Below are 16,579 nucleotides of genomic sequence, written 5' to 3'. Positions count from 1 at the left end.
CGCGCCGGCGCGCCCAGGGCCGGGCTTCGGGGAGCCGAGGGGACCTCGTGACGGACCGCCCCGGACCCGAGAGGCCAGCCGCGCCGCGGGGCTCCCCAATTTCTATGGGAACGAGAGGGGAAGCGAACTGGCTTTCCGCGTGCGCCCGCCGATTGTTGTCCGAGGGCCAATGAGGCGAAGCGACATCAAACGCCGGCTGTGCCCCGCGACTGCACCGCGTGGCTGCTCTGCGAGCGAGCGCCCGCTTTTCGGGTGGGGACGCGCGGCAGGCGAGGGCTCCAGCCCCGGGCGACGCATCCCGCCGGCGGATCCGGCGCCGCTTCCTCGGCGCGGTGCTGCCTCCTGCTGCGCGAAATGCTGCGCCCTCGCGGCCGCCGCCGGTCGCCGCAGACCCGGCTGCCCGCGGTTTCCTGCTTCCCAGGGGCGCCCTCGCCGGCCGGGACCAGACAGCTGGGGGAACTGCTCCTTTGGGACCTGTCACATGCTTCTTCGGATGTTTGTAAACTGAATCAGAAGTTTCCGATTCTTAATTTCTCAATTTAAAAAAATGAGCTCATTACAAATAAAACTAAAATCTCTGACCACCATCACCCTCGACCCTGGTCGTCGACTCGCTTGGCTGCCACTTACCTGCTTGTGTCCTGTATATACAGCAGGTAAATAGGGGTGGTTCTGTTAGACTCGCCACTTCTACGGGGCCGCGGGCTCTCTTTTGCCCCATCCCCGCCCGCCCCCACCCCCGCCCTCTCCCCCGCCCAGCTCCTTTCAACAAAACCCTCTAGGGTCCTGAATCCTTCTTCAGCTCTTCAATGCTGCAATGATCTCATCCCTCAAAAGTCGTTAGTGAGGAATTTTATCCACATAACATAGCCTATCACATTACTAAAATCAGAACCGCTCTGAAACAGCTTATAGAACACACATCATTTGTTCCTTGATGGTTTTGACAAACCTCCCCATAAAACCCTCTGAGCCAGGTATCTTTTCTTAGCATTTTATCATTGATTACTTCTGGTTATTGGTTATGGATATTGAATGATTCATATTTTTAACTCCTTCTTTAGTCAACTTCCCTAAAAGAATTATTCTACTTCTCTAAATCTGTTCAAGATGATGCACTAGCCACATGTGGCCATGAAGCACTCAAAATGTAACTTGTCCAAACTGATGTATGCTGTAAGTATAAAATACGCACGCGGTTTCAGAGTTAGTATAAAAAAAGGATTTATGATTTCACTTATCTGTGGAATCAAAAACAAAAAACTGAACTCATAAGAACAAAGAGTACATTGGTTGCCAGGGGTGGGAAAATGTGTGAAGGTGGCCAGAGGGTACAAACTTCCACTTAAAGATGAGTAAGTCTTGAGCATCTAATATACAACATGGTTGGTCTACTTGGCAATACTGCACTGTGTACTTGAAAGTTGCTAAGAGAATATATCTTTAAAGTTCTCACCACAGGAAACAAAATAGTAAAAACCTGAGGTAACGGATGTGTTAACTAGCCTCACTGCAGTAATCATTTCACAATATATAAATGTGTCAAATGATCACATTATACACCTTAAACTTACACAATGTTATGTCGTTTATATCTCAATAAAGCTGAAAAAAAAGATTGTAAAAGGATTTTTAAAATATATTGATTACAAATTGAAATATTCTAGATACATTGGGTTAAATAAAATGTATTCAAAACTAATTTCACTTTTTAAAAATGTAGCCATTAGAAAATTTAAAATTACATGTGACATGTTTGTGGCTCATGTTATATATTTATTGGATAAAGCTAATTTAATTTTAAAATTATTGGCATAGAAGTTGTATACAGTAGTCTTATATGCATTTCAATTTCTTCCATATGTTTCCTTTCTCATTCTTAATATTTAAAATCTTTTCTTCTCCTTATCACACTTGCCAAAACTTTTGTTTCTATTGGTCTTTTCCTAAAACCGGCTTTCACTCTAGATCTAACTACTAGTTTATAGAAAGTAGAGGAGACAGAGGAACATTAACCCACTGGAGATAAAATCTGCAAAAATAGACTTTTCCTCTACATGACAATCTGGACTCTTTAACAAATAAATTGCAAGAAAAATAAAAGAAAGGCAGAACTTCAAGATACTTGTGAAAACAGTCTAAATGCAATAATTGGTATGTTTGGGGTCCTGATAAATTCATCTATTGAAAAAATTTTAAGGTATATATAAATGTCTGATCACTATTGCCAACTATACTTAAAATTCAAATTTAAAAGATTTTAAGAAACGATTAGGGGAATTTGAATGCTGACTGGATATTTGATAACATTAGGGAATGATTGTTCATTTTTAGGTGTAACAATAGTATGTGATAATGTTTTTTAAGAAAAAGTCACTCTTTGAACTATATATTCGAATATTTACAGATGGAAAGTCATGTCATATATTGGCTTCAAAACAATCTAGTGACGGTGGCGGTGGGTGGGGGGAGTGTAGTTGAAACAAGATCGGCCCCTCAGTCGATCATTTTTGAAGCTGGCTGAGGATTACATGTAGGTTTATTATGCTAATTTACTTTAGGGTATGTTTTAAATTTCCCATTATGAAGAGCATAAAAGGAAAAAGGGTCCCGATTATACTAACCAAGTTCGCTTTGCTTTTCAGTCCAATAATTTGTGGTCTTTAAAAATTGTCCTTCTTTGGTTTTATTTTACTTATTCTAGGTGGTCCTTGTAGTACTTTTTTGTGTATTTTTCATTTTTTCTTATTTTTTAGTTAAGTGCATTTAGGCTATAAATACTCCTCTAAGAACCACTTTGGCCGCATAGCATAGGTTTTCATGTGTATATTCCCCTGTTCATTTCCAAATGGGCTGTGATTTCAGTTTAGAACTTGTTCTAGTTTAGTGACAGAGAATAATCCAGTTATCAAGAGATTTAGGACAATAAATGTCTATAGCAAGGCCAAAGAACTAGGAGGAAGCTGCTGTACCACAATTTTTTTTCAATTACAGCTGACATTCAATATTAGTTTTAGGCGTTCAGCACAGCAGTCAGACATTTATATAAGTTACAAAGTGACCTTCCCTTTAGCCATTATTAAGTTTTCAGTGACTGTTTTCTATTAAGCTTCCCCCCACCCCCACCCCCACCCCACTAAATCTGGGAAGACCTTTCCTACCAAAGTTTCTCTTTGTCCAACATTCTAATTCCGAGGCAGAATTCTCTATTCCCTTTCGGGCTGCTAGAGTCTGTTTTGGCTTAAAGAGCACCCAGATGAAGCTGAAAGAAGGGTCGTTTCTGTGGTACCTCTACCTGGACAAAATATACTGCTTGTTATCCGTGAGGAACGTGAAGGCCCTGGTGGAGTATTTTCACCTTCTTGATGTTCACCACAACAACACGTTGAATGGTCAGTACCTTCGGAAATGTTTTCTCTGAGTCATTCCCTGGTTTTTTAATCACCAAGACGTAAGGCTGTTCAGTAAGGAGAGTAACATTTCTGACCTAGGAAGACCAGGTGCTGTAGGCATAAAAAATTTAAAATAAGGGATTGTTAGCTGACAAGCTCCTTGAAATCTGTGAGGTCAAGCAAGGGTTGCCTCACCTAAAAAACAAACAAACATTGCTGGCTCTGGGGTTAAATCCTGGCTCCACCCATTATTCTTTGGTGATTTGGAGAACACATCATCACCTTCAAGTCTCATTTCCTTATCTGTAAATGAGGATTCTAATAATGAAGTCCATCTCATACTTGGAAAAAAAAAAAAATGAGACCACGTATGGAAAATTCTCAGCACATCATAAGGACTTAATGTTTGTTATTATAATTATTCCTGGGGGCTGAGCCCCACACAGCGTTCACCCTGAAGATCCCCCTCAGCCAAGACTTCTTTTTTTTTTCAAATGAGAAGTCTGAATCAGATAGATGAACTGCAAGATCTCTTCTAATTCTAATTCTTGGTACTTACAAGTGACCAAAAAGTATGGATCATCTCAACCTTGCTTTTGAACGCACAAGTTAACAGAAGACCAATTAAAATACTTGAGATCTTTTTTTTTTTTTTTTTTTAGAACTGGGTATAAATAAGATATCCTATCCATCCATTGTGACCTGAGAGAGATAAACATCATTTGTGAATAAGGGGTTTCTTCCATAAAGATTTTTAAGAGTTCATTCGATCTTTAAAAAATAAGACGCCAACTTCTCACGTCATGCCTGTTTTCCTCTTTACATATAGAGTTACACGGGGTATGACACCGAATCTTCATGATAACCCGGCCATAGATAAGGCAATTGCAGGGCTCCTAACTGTAAAGAGAAAAGCTGGAACTGAAACCCACAGCTTTCTGACTCCAAAACCCACACTCTTAATCTCACGGGAATGTTTGTGAAGAAGAGTCTGGTCTCCCTAGTAACCAAATCACCCCCTGATGATGCAATCAATACCCAAGAGGTAGTCATGCTCATGTCTTCTGGTCACCAAGGGACTGGAGAGTGACCTGAAAAGCAAGGGCACAGCCTTAAGTTTTTTTTGCCACCTGGGAGGCTCTACAACTTAAAGCCTCGGAGACTTGAGCAGACCAGAGCCAGCTGGCTGAAAACGGCGTTTGTTACGTAGCCACTAAGCCCACACTGAAACATTTCTCAAGGAGCGACTACATGTACCAACATCACTGTGACATGGCGTGTTGTCCCCACACGCTCTCACCTGGTAGGGCACAGAGAAGGAACGTCAAGAAACCATCAGAAGCCCCCACACCATGACACTGTGACAATTGGTTCACTGTGCTCTTGGCTAGCTTTAACTGGGACTCCAAACTACATGGATGTTTTACGTATTTAGTGGAGCCATATCTTATGCAGGACATGGCTTCCGCAACTAGCGGGCAAAGGGAAATCAGGTATAGACAAAGTTACACATGAAAATTCCTTAAGTAACTGTGGGCAATCAATATATACGACTGTATGAATGTATCACATTTGTTTCTTCCATCCTATGAGACAGATGATTAATAAGGGGAATTTCAGGTAAAACCTTCCCTGTTCTTTAAATCACTGTATTTTTTTTTTCTTAGTATATGATTGACTGCATTAACGAATGCCCTTTTCACCATGGAAAGGGCAAGGCTGTGGAGTCATGCAGACCACACTAAGATCCCAGCTCTGCCACTCAAAAGCCTGGTCAGCGGCAGCCACATCTCCTAGGAGCTTGTTAGAAATGCAGACTCGGTCCCAAGCTAGATTTCCTGAATCAGAGCCTGTATTTTTACATGATCCTCAAGAAACCGGTATACCTATTACAGTCCAAGCAGCATTAAAACAGACTAGTTACCATTCAAGGAGCATTATAAAATGGGGTGATGCCACTTTCTCTGTAGGGTTGTCAGGGTCGGATGAGATGTGGCATTTAAAGTGCCTAGCACTTAAGGTGCTCGATAACAACTGTTTCTTTTTCTCATAGCCAAATGCATTCGCTTTAATCCAGGGCTTGGGGACTGAGATGTTTGTAGAAGAGAAACGATTTTTTAATTTCTTGTTTTCACCATTCTCTCTACAAGTGAAAGGCCCAGGTGAAATGTCAGCTTCTCCAAGTGTCCTCAGTCCCTAGTGAGAGTTAAGCTTCTTTCTTCCAGGCATGACAGTGGTCCCCAACCATTTTGGTACCAGGGACCAGTGCTCCTATGAGAATCTAACGCCTGACGATCTGAGGTGGAGCTGAGGTGGTGATGCCGGCGCTGGGGGGCGGCTGCAAATACAGATGAACTTCGCTCACTCACTCGCTCTTTACCTCTTGCTGTGTGGCCCGGTTCCTAATGGGCTGTGGATTGGTACCAATCCGCAGGCCAGGGCTTGGGGACTGGATGTAGAAGCAGCACACTGTGGCTTTTATCGGTTACCTATACACGCCTGTCCGCACCACCGAGTGTGTGAGCTGGGGTCAGGAACCAATCCCTTCCCACCCTCATTATCCACAACTCCAGGCAAAGTGCTTCTTCCACACAGCTCAAGGGCAATTAAGGTCTGAGGAGTGGCGAGGCCAGAAATTACCATCATTACTATTCCCGGGTCACGAGCTCCCGACATCGCAACCATTTACGTGGCCCCAGCCAGCTGGCATTCTGGAACCGTCTGAGAATAACCCACCTCCTGTCTCCCACTGTCACAGACGTGCTGTTCTATCACTTTCTTCACCACGTGACGAACTTGAAACGGAGACAGATCATGATCGTGTTTAACATGCTGGACTGGAATGCTATGGGCGAGATCGCTTTTGACCAGTTCTACATGTTGGTTTGCATACTGCTGGCACAACAGGTGAGTACCAACCTAGCTAGGTCCCGGTGAGTTAAGTCAGGATGTGGGGCCGGGGAGGCCGAGCCTGGCAGCTGCCGTCACCTTGCTGGAGGTAGCACTGAATTAAGAATATACCAGAATTTTATTCCTTTCACTCGAAACAGGAAGGAAAACACTCAGGGAACAACTACTTTTGGTTCCTAAATGTTCCATCTGTAGCCTGTGCTCCCTGCTGCCCAGGCTCACCTGCGGCTCTCGGCCACCGCCTTTCTAAAGAACAAATGCCACCCTGTCACGTCTGCCCATGGCACGCCCTTCCTTGCCTGTTCTAGCTCGTAATACTTAAAGAATCACCAGTGATCCCATGCACCTTACTGCAATGATCCTCTCTGAGACTTTTCTGGAGGGGATGAATGATGGAGATGACAAACAACTCTTTTTTGGGTCCCACCTTACCTTACATATACCTTCAGTGTGTATTTAGCCATTTGCCATTCCTTGTCTTCATTTTATCACCAGTGCTGCAATGTTTCATGAGTAGGTTTCTGCTGAATGTAAGGGAACGCATTCTAGTGACTAGATTTCAGTCTAGCAGAACTAATCACTGCAGGTGGCATAAGTCCCCCTTGAAGGCAGATGCTAAAGCAGGACCTTTTCGACCCTGAGCTTCTATGATTTTGCCTTTTGCTTCTGGCTCTCTCAGGAATGGACTAGGGAATACAGGAGTCTTGATGTAGCAAGTTTAGAAGTAGTGGCAACAGCACTGTTTCTTGTCTTACATCTTTCTCTCAAAACAGAACCACTTGGAAGAGCAATTTATCTTCCGCCATTCCCGGCCTGTTTTTGAGCTGCTTGACCTGGATGGGGAGATGAAAATTGGTCCAGAAAACTTCCACATGTACAACTTCCTCTTCAATATTAAAAAGCAGGAACTCAGAGAGCTCTACAGTGACTTTGACATCACAGGTGACTGTGTAAGTGCAGATCCCTAGAGTGGGGCCTGGCGGCCTCTCTGTCCAAAGCAGAGGACGATGTCCTGCTACATACAGTAGAGACCGGTGAAGAGATGGGTGGCAAACCTGCTTGCGTGTGGTATGGAGCTGGGATCAGGAAAAACCGGAGAGATAGATAAGCCTGTGGAAGAGACAGGGCTAAATACCTAAGTGCAGATATAATGCAGATACAAAATTACAGAAGCTTAGAGAAGAAAATTTTGCTTAAAAGTTGTGTAGAGAAGGAACTATATTAATTCGGCAGGAGTTGGTGTTGGGGAAGGGCATATACATCTGAATAAGTAGAAAGGAAGAAATTCTATAATGGGAACACGTGAGCAAAATCCTGAGAGACGATTGTAGTGAAGATAACGAATTCTACCTAAAGAGGAAGCGAGTGGGAGCTAAGGTGGGAAAAGATGGCTCAGCCTGTGAGGACCCTCGGATGCCAGCCTCAAGCATGCGGACTTGACATTGTAGAAGTAAAAGTGACCCTTGGTTCCTTTAGCGTCTGTAACAGATGCTGTTCTTGGCTCCTAGACTACAATCAGATAATAATTTTGTCCCAATTACTGAGCCTCTTTTAAGTTTCCAAGTTTTAAAATGAGAAATGATTACAACCCTGCTGTCATCTGAAAGTATCAAGTCTTTCCTGAAATAATTTTTCTTTTCTCTCCCAACAAAAGCGTCTTAATTACAAGGAATTTAAGCTGTTTACTATCTTCACCATGGATAAATACCAGGAGATGAAGAAAGCACAGAAAGAAAAAGAGAAAGAAAGAGAAGACTCTGCTTAAAAAGAAAATGAAGTTACATGAATGAAGTTAATGTGAGTCAAATAGAATCTTCTTGGAATAAATAAATCTGAAAGAATGTAAGTAATTACAACTGTTAACATGTCTAAATATAAACTTGGAACACCAAAGCGGGTATCTTTACATGGACTGTGATTTACGAAGGGTTCAAATGAGTGCTCCTCAGGCAGCAGGTTAACTTTGATCATCTTCTGACCTCACAATAATGTGATGTGCAATAACCATTTTCTCTTTGTCCATATGTCCCAATTCTGCTTCTCTTTTTCAGATCAACCCCTTTCATTAGGTCCCTGTGTATCCACATAATTACCAACACTTACTGGAGCGAAGCAGTTGAAAGGTAATGCATTCCTAGTATTTGTCACTAGTGGTCTGATACTTTTCGAATCCTTTCTATTCTCCCAGTCCTTAAACTAAACCTACCTGGATGCAAGATACTTCAAACTGGCAAATGGTGAAGTGCCTCAAACCATAAGGGAAACGGACTTTTAAGAACACGGGGGCTGTATCTGCGTTCTTTCTTAGAACCTGAATTACTCTCTGATGAGCTAGGTGCTTAAGCAAATGGACCAAATCTACTAGGGGAAAATAACTACTACATTCCCTGAGTTTAATTTTTTGTATAATGCCTTGAATAATTTTTAGATATGTTTAAAACACAGGACTTATGAATGCTCCCTGACTGTGCTGTCATGCCGATGATGATAAAGACCACTCAGTAAGCACTTGCTACGGGTCAGGCAGGTGCTTTAAATGTGTGACTCGTAACCCTCTGAATTCGGTGTTACTCTCAATTTACAGATGAGGAAACTGAAGCCTATAGACAGTAAGAACTAACCTTACCCAAAAACATATGGTCCACTAGTGGCAGGACCAGGATTTGAATTCAAGGTCAATTAGGTGGATGCCTTTGCCTAGAGCAAGTGATCTGAGTAACTCCGGTTTTCGCAGATTCTGTTTAAGTCTTAAGCTATCTTTTCACTGGCTCAGAAATTCATCCACATCGTGCTAATGACCACATCTCCTCCCATCCTGAATTTCTGAGGAACGAGTTTAGCAATTAAATACAGCTCACTTACTGTAAACAAAGGATTTCTTAAGTGTACATTATGTAACATAACTGACCTTAAGGCATTCAGTGAGTTCAAGAGGATACAGTCATCATCAAGGATCACTGTCAATGTGCAACAGATAAGATTACTGCTTGTCTAAGATTGTCATTCATAAGTCAAACCTGTAATAGAAATCGTTAATTACTATGAACACTCTGTATTTGTTCTAATAGACACGGGATTGTGGTAACATGCTTCTGACCATTAGTAATATTTAGCAACCAAATCACCTCCTTCTTCCCCAAAGTGGTACTACCAAAACTGAATGCAGCTAACAGAACAAAACAAAACAAGTCACTTGACTTCTCATGTCTGGTTTAGACATGGAAATTGTGAAATCCAAAAGCTGCAAAGCATCTCACTTGGAACAGTGTTCTCCTCTTCCTCTGATTTGGTGATAAGTTTACAGTTATTCTCTAAGAAAACCCTCTGGCAAACAAGTTTGGGCGCTACTACACTTACTCAGAGTACTGGACTGACAGACTAGTACGATCTGGCTGGAAAACGTCAGCTAGAGATTATGTGTCGTTTCAAAGGGTCTTACCACTAAGCTTATTTTGGAACAGGTTTCTGCCTCTTTTGTGGCAGCCTACATGGCTTTTGCCACCAGACAGCCTTAGGATCTAGGCGTAGTTCTGGGAGGAGAAACTGCAACGTCTTAGGAAGACTTCTTTCCAATTTTCTAATGGGAACAATCCTGAGATATGAAAAGGGTACCCACAGCATGTTTTTCTCACACATGGTCTCTAAGGCAATGAAGATACTATATAATTTATTGTTTCACAATGGGGGCAGTGAGAGAGGAGGGAGAGCCAAAGATAATAGGTATAGGTTCTAATTTGGGGTAAATTTTAAACTAAAATTTAAGTGTTTACATTATTCATTTCAAATTAATTTAAAATAAGTTAATAGAAATTTAAGAACTGGAGTTTGAGACATGAGCACGGAGTAGTTTTCCCCTCCTTCCTGGATATCAACAGGGTGACTATAAAGGTTCCTGATCCAACTGTCAGGTTTCTGTTAAGAGTATTTTTATAATCTGTGTGGTCCCAGAACGGAATCAGGGAACTGAGCATTTACCTCTGCTGAGCCCTAAATGAAACTCGGTGTAAAAACTAAAATTCAATCACCTGTAAAGTGACACGCTTTTGGGACCAGGAGCACAACAAAGCAATCTGTCAATGATCATTTTAGGACTTTTTTTTTCCTGTTATATTATGTGACTTAAAATGTGTTTGTAGGTCTAGTTACATTAAGTTTCATTATGCCACATTGAGTCAAACCACTGATTTCAAGGGTACAGCTTAACAGACCAAGTACATTTGGGTATGTTTTGCATAGCAGTAACACCAGATTATTACTGTCACTGTCACGCTAGACTTCTTTGGTCAACAAAGCATGTGCCTGTTCAGGAGCCTAAGCAGATGGAGAGGAGCTGCACTTGCAGGGGCAGGTGACAGGCAGGTGACGGGAAGGCTTGACTGAAGAAATGACTACAGTTCCAGCCCAAGGCCAGGGTACTGGATCCTCCACGATCTCTATCCAGCTACAGAGGAAAGAAGTTTAGGGGAAGCTAACTTAAGCAAAGTGAAATCCCTTTTTTTTCTGCCAGTCCTTAGTTCCACCACAGGCCTTGTGCCAAAAACAAAGATTAGGAAAAGGTCAAACCAAATTTGCTGAGATGGGGGTTCACCTATGTGAGCAGCCCCTGCTGGGCCAGAGAACAGAAACCGCAGGAGACTGGCCACAAAGGCGTTCTCAGCCACACTCCTAGTCTCTCTATTACGTAAGTAAAAATACCAAATCATAGCATTTGAGAGTTGGACACGTGTATTTGCTTATTTTTCCAATTAATAAGAAAAGACCATTAAAAACGTATAGTTTTAAAGTGTTATAGGGTGATTTTTTTTTCCGCTTCAGTGGGAAACAGAAAGATGAAAATGATTCAGTAAGTAGTATCAGGAAAAGTGAGGTGGGTAGCTGGAAGAAAGTAAATGTGGGCTGCTACTCCGTTCCCTGCACCAAAATAAACTCCGTATAATGGAACTATTTAAGAAAATACATGAGGAAAAATTTTTTAGACTTTCAGAGTGGGTAAGACCTACAAGACTGAGAGATCTCACCATACAAAACTTCAAAGTTTGCACATGATAACTTATACAAAAACAAAAACAAATGATAACATGTGATGGAAAATGACTAAATTCCTTAATATCGAAAGAATAATTACATCAAGAGGATGAAGACCGAAATGTACTAGGAAGTGGGCAAACATAAACAGAATTCACAGAAAAAAAAAAAATACCAATGGCCTTAAAATATACAGTAAGACTAATCTTCGCTCAAAGGAAAAACACTCAGTAAAAATCACAGGACACAGATTTTCACTTAGATTGTTCAAGATCAAAAGGTTGGTCAGGAAGGGAAATCAGGCAGCCACACTGCCGTGGTACTAAACTGGTAAAATCCATTTGGAAGGCCATTCGGCAGCTACTCTCTCGGCGTAGCTAGTCTGATCTGGCAGTCAAGTCCACCCTCTTCAGGAGCGCGTACTGCAGATGCACAGAGTTGCCAAGATGCAGCTATGGAGGAGGACATTTCATGGCTGCACCGTTTACAGCCGTTAAGCCTGGCAACAGCTAAACCGACCAGCGTTAAGTCTGAAATAACTACAGTGCTCCAGGACAATGGAATATTAAGAGGAATGATGCATTAAGAGGAATGAAACAGAGCTAACTCTACTTCTGTGGAACAATCTAAGAGTCACCATTTTAGACAAAAATGAAAAGTGTAGAGCATACGTGTATGAAAAACACAGTAGGCTGGGTGAATATACATACTCACATACACTAGCTCGGCGGTTCTCATGTGGGATTCCCCAGGCCAGCAAGAGCAGCATCTGGAAACTTTTAGAAATGCAAAATTATTGGGCTCCACTCAGATCAACTAACTTGGAACTTCTGGGGGGAAAGATCCAGCAATCTGTGTTTTAATAATCCTCTAAGTAATCCTGATGCATGCTCAATTTTGAGAACTATTATGCTATCTTTAAAGATACCCAGAAAATTGATAACAGCTATTACTCTGGAGAAAAGAAATAGGAAATAAGGAATAGAATGAGAGAGAGAGACTTTTCGCTTGGTATGTTGGCCCTTTTTCTCCATGCATATGTATCACCTATTTTAAGTAAAAATTTAACAATCAAAACCTGCCACTTTGATCCAAAATGAATAGGAAATGAGCTCAGTGTTTCTGAAAAACTGAATTAGGTTTTGGTTTACAGCACGATTCTTAAATGACTTACTTTAAACCAAGATTTCAATGCAGAAGATAAAGCATATCTATAAACGACCATGTATGGTTTGGCATAGCAGAGCCTAAGTCTGGTGATAATGAATTTGTTTTTTATTGAACTGAGGTTTTATAAAGGAGGAAAACCTTTTTAGAGGTTTTATTCATATGAGGCAGATTATCCTAATTGTAGAGAGTAATAACAATTAAAAACCCAAAATAAAGGCAAAGACAAAGAGAAAAATTGAACATTTTTTTTTAAAAAAAGCACAAAAACCCTACATACTAAAATTGTACATATCAAGTATTGGTCCAATCTTATATCAATCTATTTACAATTAAACAGCACCATGGTTTTCTTACCTAGGTTAGTTAAACATGCCCAGAAAAATGTTATTCAAAGTATATGTTCCTTAAAATAAACTCTTGAGAGCTCAAATCCTTGACAAACAAAAAGACCTTTTATCAACCATAAATTACTTATATAGCCAAATTTACTTAAGAAAAATAGATTAGAACTTTTTTCCAGTTAACAAACTTTGAGAGATGTTGCTATTCGATGTGACACACAAATTAACAAAAGCTTTTTGATGAAAGGGCATTATATTGAAATACCCTCAGACACCTCCACCTCCATATATAAAAATACTCCTTTGGAATTAATGCTACTTTATCCTCTTGAATTTAGATTTAATCATCATCAAACCTAAATTAAATGTAGCCACAATCTTTAAAATAATTGTGTGAATAGGCATGGTAGTTAAAGCTCTCAGAAAAATGGTGTATTACAATTATAAATACTGAATCTAACAGGCTATAGGAAGTTTAATACCGTTTTAAACATTACATTTAAACTAATTAGCAATTTCATTTTGCCATTTAAATAATGGTGCTTCACATCCAAATAGGTATGGAGGTTTGATAATTTCCCAACTGCAAACGGTGGTTAAGTGCCTCCTCTACTTCTCCACTTCATGGACAAGCAGGGGTACAGGGATCATGTGGCAGCCCCCCTCTTATGGAACTGAACCAACCTTGAAAAGGCTCCAAATTAAATATCCTCAGTAGCTTTATTCCAGTCACAGTACAAAAGAATCAGGTTATCTTACCAGATTTTTCAGTCCTCTACAATTGAATTTGCAGATGGTTCTTAATTTGCCTCTTTGCTAGGAAAGATGAGAGAGGAAAATGATCATCCACCATACCTACGGTAACAGTGAACTGGAAAGCACTGAAATATCAAGCAACATTCCACCTTTTGATCTCACTGCTGATGTCTAAGCGATGTCAGTAAATCTTTCGCATTAGTAAATTATGAGTTGAAATTTTCTCTAAAAGACTGAAAATAGGCACAATTCTCCCAGGCACAGAATGAGCTTTCCTCACACACTTGCTGCAGATTAGGGAGAAGAGAGAAGTGCTTTATTATGCAGCAGTGGGAGTGGCTGTACGTGATTCCTTCATGCCCTGGCCCAGTGTTCACTCATCTGGGGGCACAGTTAGCTGAAACGTTCCTACGAGAGTAGGGAGGGCTAAGGTTTTTGTAGTACTGACCTTCTAAGCCTGGATGTGAACAGAGCTTCGTTATTCAGACCTTTCAAAATACCTACGCAGTAAGAGGAGAGACTCCTCGACTGAGTACCAGGTGAAATCAGAGATCTGACTGCATTGACTTCATTATTGCCTAGTGTTCCAGAAGGGTGCCTGCCACCAATGTGTGGCAAGGCACAGAAACTTGGTGTGAACGTAAATAAAGAGCTCGACATGTGGGGATGGGGAAAGCAATACTGAGACACAATCTGCCAGTCTCTGATCCGTTACGCCTAACTACTAACTGAGCAAAGAATTAGGACCAGAATAGAAGTGAACGTCAAATACTGCTCCTTCCAGTTTCCATTTTTAAAAGCTCAAGTTTTATAACTGTTATTGATGATTTCTGGAAATTAAATTTATTTTTATAAAAATTTTGTATTCACAAGGTGCTTGGTGCTGTTCTTCATGAATGCAATCAATGTTCTATGTACAGTCCAAATCATTTAAATACAGCCATTACATAGTTGCTGGGTGTTTTAAAATAAATGGTTATCTATGTCTTAACTGCCCCTCAAATCAGAAATTATAATTACATGAGTCTCAAAGGCTAGCTCTTTGTGTTTTATTAATTATTTTGTTGGTCTCCATCACAGATGGAATTTTTCACTGGTAATTCCTCAGAATGAAACCCATTCATACGGAATTCAGAGCAGTAAAAATAAATTTCACGCCACAGAGTAGGCAACGACAATAAAAAGGAGTGGGAGGGGTCTGGAAACCGGCCAACAGGACCAGCTCAGTTCTCAACTGGTGTCGGGTTTTGCAGAGGTTGGCTCATTATAACCTGTACGACATAGTCCTTTGGGATCTTCAGCTCTTCCAACTTCATTTTGTCAGTGAGAGGTCTGCCGGAAAAGAACCACCGCTGACCACTCGGCTCCACCCCTTCTGCGGCGTGGAGCCGCCTCTTCATGTGGTACACTGTGTCTGTGCTGCGGACCCCAAGTTTGAGGTCTCTGCCAGTGGAGAGGCGCAAACGCAGCTGACATTCATACCCAGAATTGGGAGGTGGCTCCGGGATATCCAGAGTCTCTATGTCGCTCTTTTCTTCTATCATGTTGATTGGTGGTGCCAAGCAGTAGACGGGGAGCTGGTATCTGTTTCCCAGTTCATCGTAGCACTCTGTCAGTGCACCTGCAGGAAGAAGATACGCGTAAGAGTTTTATCTAAACAAACACACTGTTGTTTATCCCTTGCAAAATGTTCAAGCATCTCTTGCTAGCTTGCCACTGTAGAGAAAAAGGTTAAAATAAGGCCAATCACTGCCAACTGACCATCGATGATGATCATTAAGGCCCATGACCAATTATTTGAGTGTTTATCTAATTTCACATTAACCAATACTCTAGCTCCTCACTCTCACCTCTTCTAAGCCATTTCATACCTAATTCACGTTTATTAAAAGAAAGCGCACAAAATTCAAATTTACGAACACCACTAATGCTTAGACCAAATTAAGGGGAGATTCAAACTGCATTGGGATCTTTTTAAGAATTAGCTTCCTTAAAAAAAAAAAAAAAAAGCAAAAACTATCTCAAAGGCCAATTTCCCACAACGTAGTGTCTGTCCTAGAGCAGTTTTCTTATTGCCCAGACCTTCTACGCTGGAAGTACTTGACCAGAGCGTTAGTCCGCGGAGAACACAACCTAGAGATGCCTCTGGATCATAGTTTGTGAGAACTTCATTTGCACAATTACCCAGAAATGAGTGAGGTATTTCATTTGACCCCCATTAGTCATTCTGTTACAGAAAAGCTATGGGTTAAAGAGGAGGAAAAAGTCACCAGGAATGCACGTGCACAGAGGAAAGGCCTCAGAATGAAAAAAACCCTGCTAACACCTTGATCTTGAACTTCCAGCCCCTAGAACTGAGAGAAATAAATGGCTGTCGTTAAAATAAGTGGGGGGAGAGACAAAAGGGCTGTGCGAAGGGCTCAGAGGAAGGAGAAACGCGTTTATGGTTTAAAAGAAGGTATTAATAACTACGTTTTTAATAAAGCATTAACTGCATTATAATCACCAGGATTTCCCCTGGGAAGCTTGAAAGCATACTCAAGGAACGCTTTCTGTAAGGTTACTCATAACGTGTCCTTTGCTCAAGCTAGAACATTGAGGTCAGCTGATTTTCAATTTGGATAAAACACAGAAACATCTACCATATTCAAAAACACTTATACACGAGCTAATAAACATGGGGAGTGGGACACTGAGAAATGCTTATCAATGAACAAGTAAGTTAATCAACTGATCTCTGTGGTCACCATCGACAGGCTAAAATACGAAGCACCGGAAATGAGACTGGACCCGTGGGTTTGATCGGGTCCACCTTCTAGTTACATAATAGGGGCTGTGCTGAGAGCTACGTCACGAAGCATGACACACACGAAGCTCCCCACTCCTGTTTCAAGATCCTGCTCGGCCTGTGCCGTTCACTAATTAATCCGAATGCTGCCATGGCACTCCAGAAATGGATATAGTTGTGACAAGCAGTTCGCCACA

General features: G+C 41.3%; 2 protein-coding genes across 3 annotated transcripts in view; one reads left to right on the top strand and one right to left on the bottom strand.

Annotated features, from left to right (window-relative positions):
* Positions 1–25: 25 nt before the first annotated feature.
* Positions 26–12,612, top strand: EFCAB9 (EF-hand calcium binding domain 9). Its single transcript, XM_036224191.1, is given in 7 exon segments — positions 26–572; positions 575–627; positions 629–656; positions 3,201–3,392; positions 6,151–6,299; positions 7,076–7,252; positions 7,957–12,612. Coding segments are annotated over 7 exon segments (735 nt in total). The 5' UTR covers positions 26–547; the 3' UTR covers positions 8,068–12,612.
* Positions 12,613–13,533: 921 nt separating this feature from the next.
* Positions 13,534–16,579, bottom strand: part of UBTD2 (ubiquitin domain containing 2) — a 46,017-nt gene continuing 42,971 nt past the window's right edge. The window contains exon 3 of one of the 2 annotated variants that reach the window (XM_016145095.2): positions 13,534–15,215. In XM_016145095.2, the coding sequence (XP_016000581.1) occupies positions 14,818–15,215 (398 nt within the window). In that variant the 3' untranslated portion in view covers positions 13,534–14,817. The remainder of the gene's footprint in view (positions 15,216–16,579) is intronic. The other variant, XM_016145096.2, reaches the window with a different exon arrangement.

Source organism: Rousettus aegyptiacus, unplaced genomic scaffold (assembly GCF_014176215.1).
Source record: "Rousettus aegyptiacus isolate mRouAeg1 unplaced genomic scaffold, mRouAeg1.p scaffold_m13_p_7, whole genome shotgun sequence".
Taxonomy (NCBI): Eukaryota; Metazoa; Chordata; class Mammalia; order Chiroptera; family Pteropodidae; genus Rousettus; species Rousettus aegyptiacus.
This window is presented reverse-complemented; position numbering and strand designations above follow the sequence as displayed.